The sequence below is a fragment of the Buceros rhinoceros genome, unplaced genomic scaffold, assembly GCF_000710305.1.
Source record: "Buceros rhinoceros silvestris isolate BGI_N320 unplaced genomic scaffold, ASM71030v1 scaffold1847, whole genome shotgun sequence".
Lineage (NCBI taxonomy): Eukaryota > Metazoa > Chordata > Aves > Bucerotiformes > Bucerotidae > Buceros > Buceros rhinoceros.
The window spans coordinates 1-500 of record NW_010423718.1 but is presented as its reverse complement, the minus strand read 5'-3'; the positions used below and the strand labels follow the sequence as shown (position 1 = coordinate 500).

The 500-nt window shown below is 41.2% G+C and overlaps 1 protein-coding gene across 1 annotated transcript in view; it reads right to left on the bottom strand.

The window, feature by feature from the left end:
* Positions 1 to 339, bottom strand: part of LOC104497253 (mucin-5B-like) — a gene marked incomplete at both ends in the record, with an annotated part of 21,361 nt that extends 21,022 nt beyond the window's left edge. Inside the window, one exon of the mRNA XM_010140486.1 lies at positions 78 to 339. Coding sequence (XP_010138788.1) covers positions 78 to 339 — 262 coding nt within the window. The remainder of the gene's footprint in view (positions 1 to 77) is intronic.
* Positions 340 to 500: the final 161 nt, after the last annotated feature.

Genomic DNA, 500 nt, shown 5'->3' with positions numbered 1-500 from the left:
CAAAATACACCAAAGTACTTGACAAGTTTGACAAAAAAAGTCTGTGGTTACCAAACGAGTATTATGAATAAACCTACCTGTTGTCATTGATCTTGACAACACCCTTTGTCAGTTCAATAGCTAAACCCTCGATTTTGATGGTGATATGGTTGATTGTTGGAGCATTTTTTACCACTGTGCGCCTAATCTGGATGTTGAAATCCTCATAGGGAGTGTTGCAATGGGATGCAAAAACATAATTACAGAGTCCCGGGAAGGAGAATATGTCCCCATCAAAGGTCTTGAAGTGGAAGTTGCCCCAAGTGCTGCACACGCGGCCGTTGTGAGCGGGATTGGAAGCTGTGAATTAAAATGAGCTGTCAACAAATGACTTAAAATTCCCAGCCTTAACACGATGAAAATCAGCTTGTCCAAGGCTTCATTTTTTTCCCACCTGCCTACCTCCATTTGTTATTTTCTACCCATTGTAAAACTGTGTTCATGCTGCACTCATTACTCAT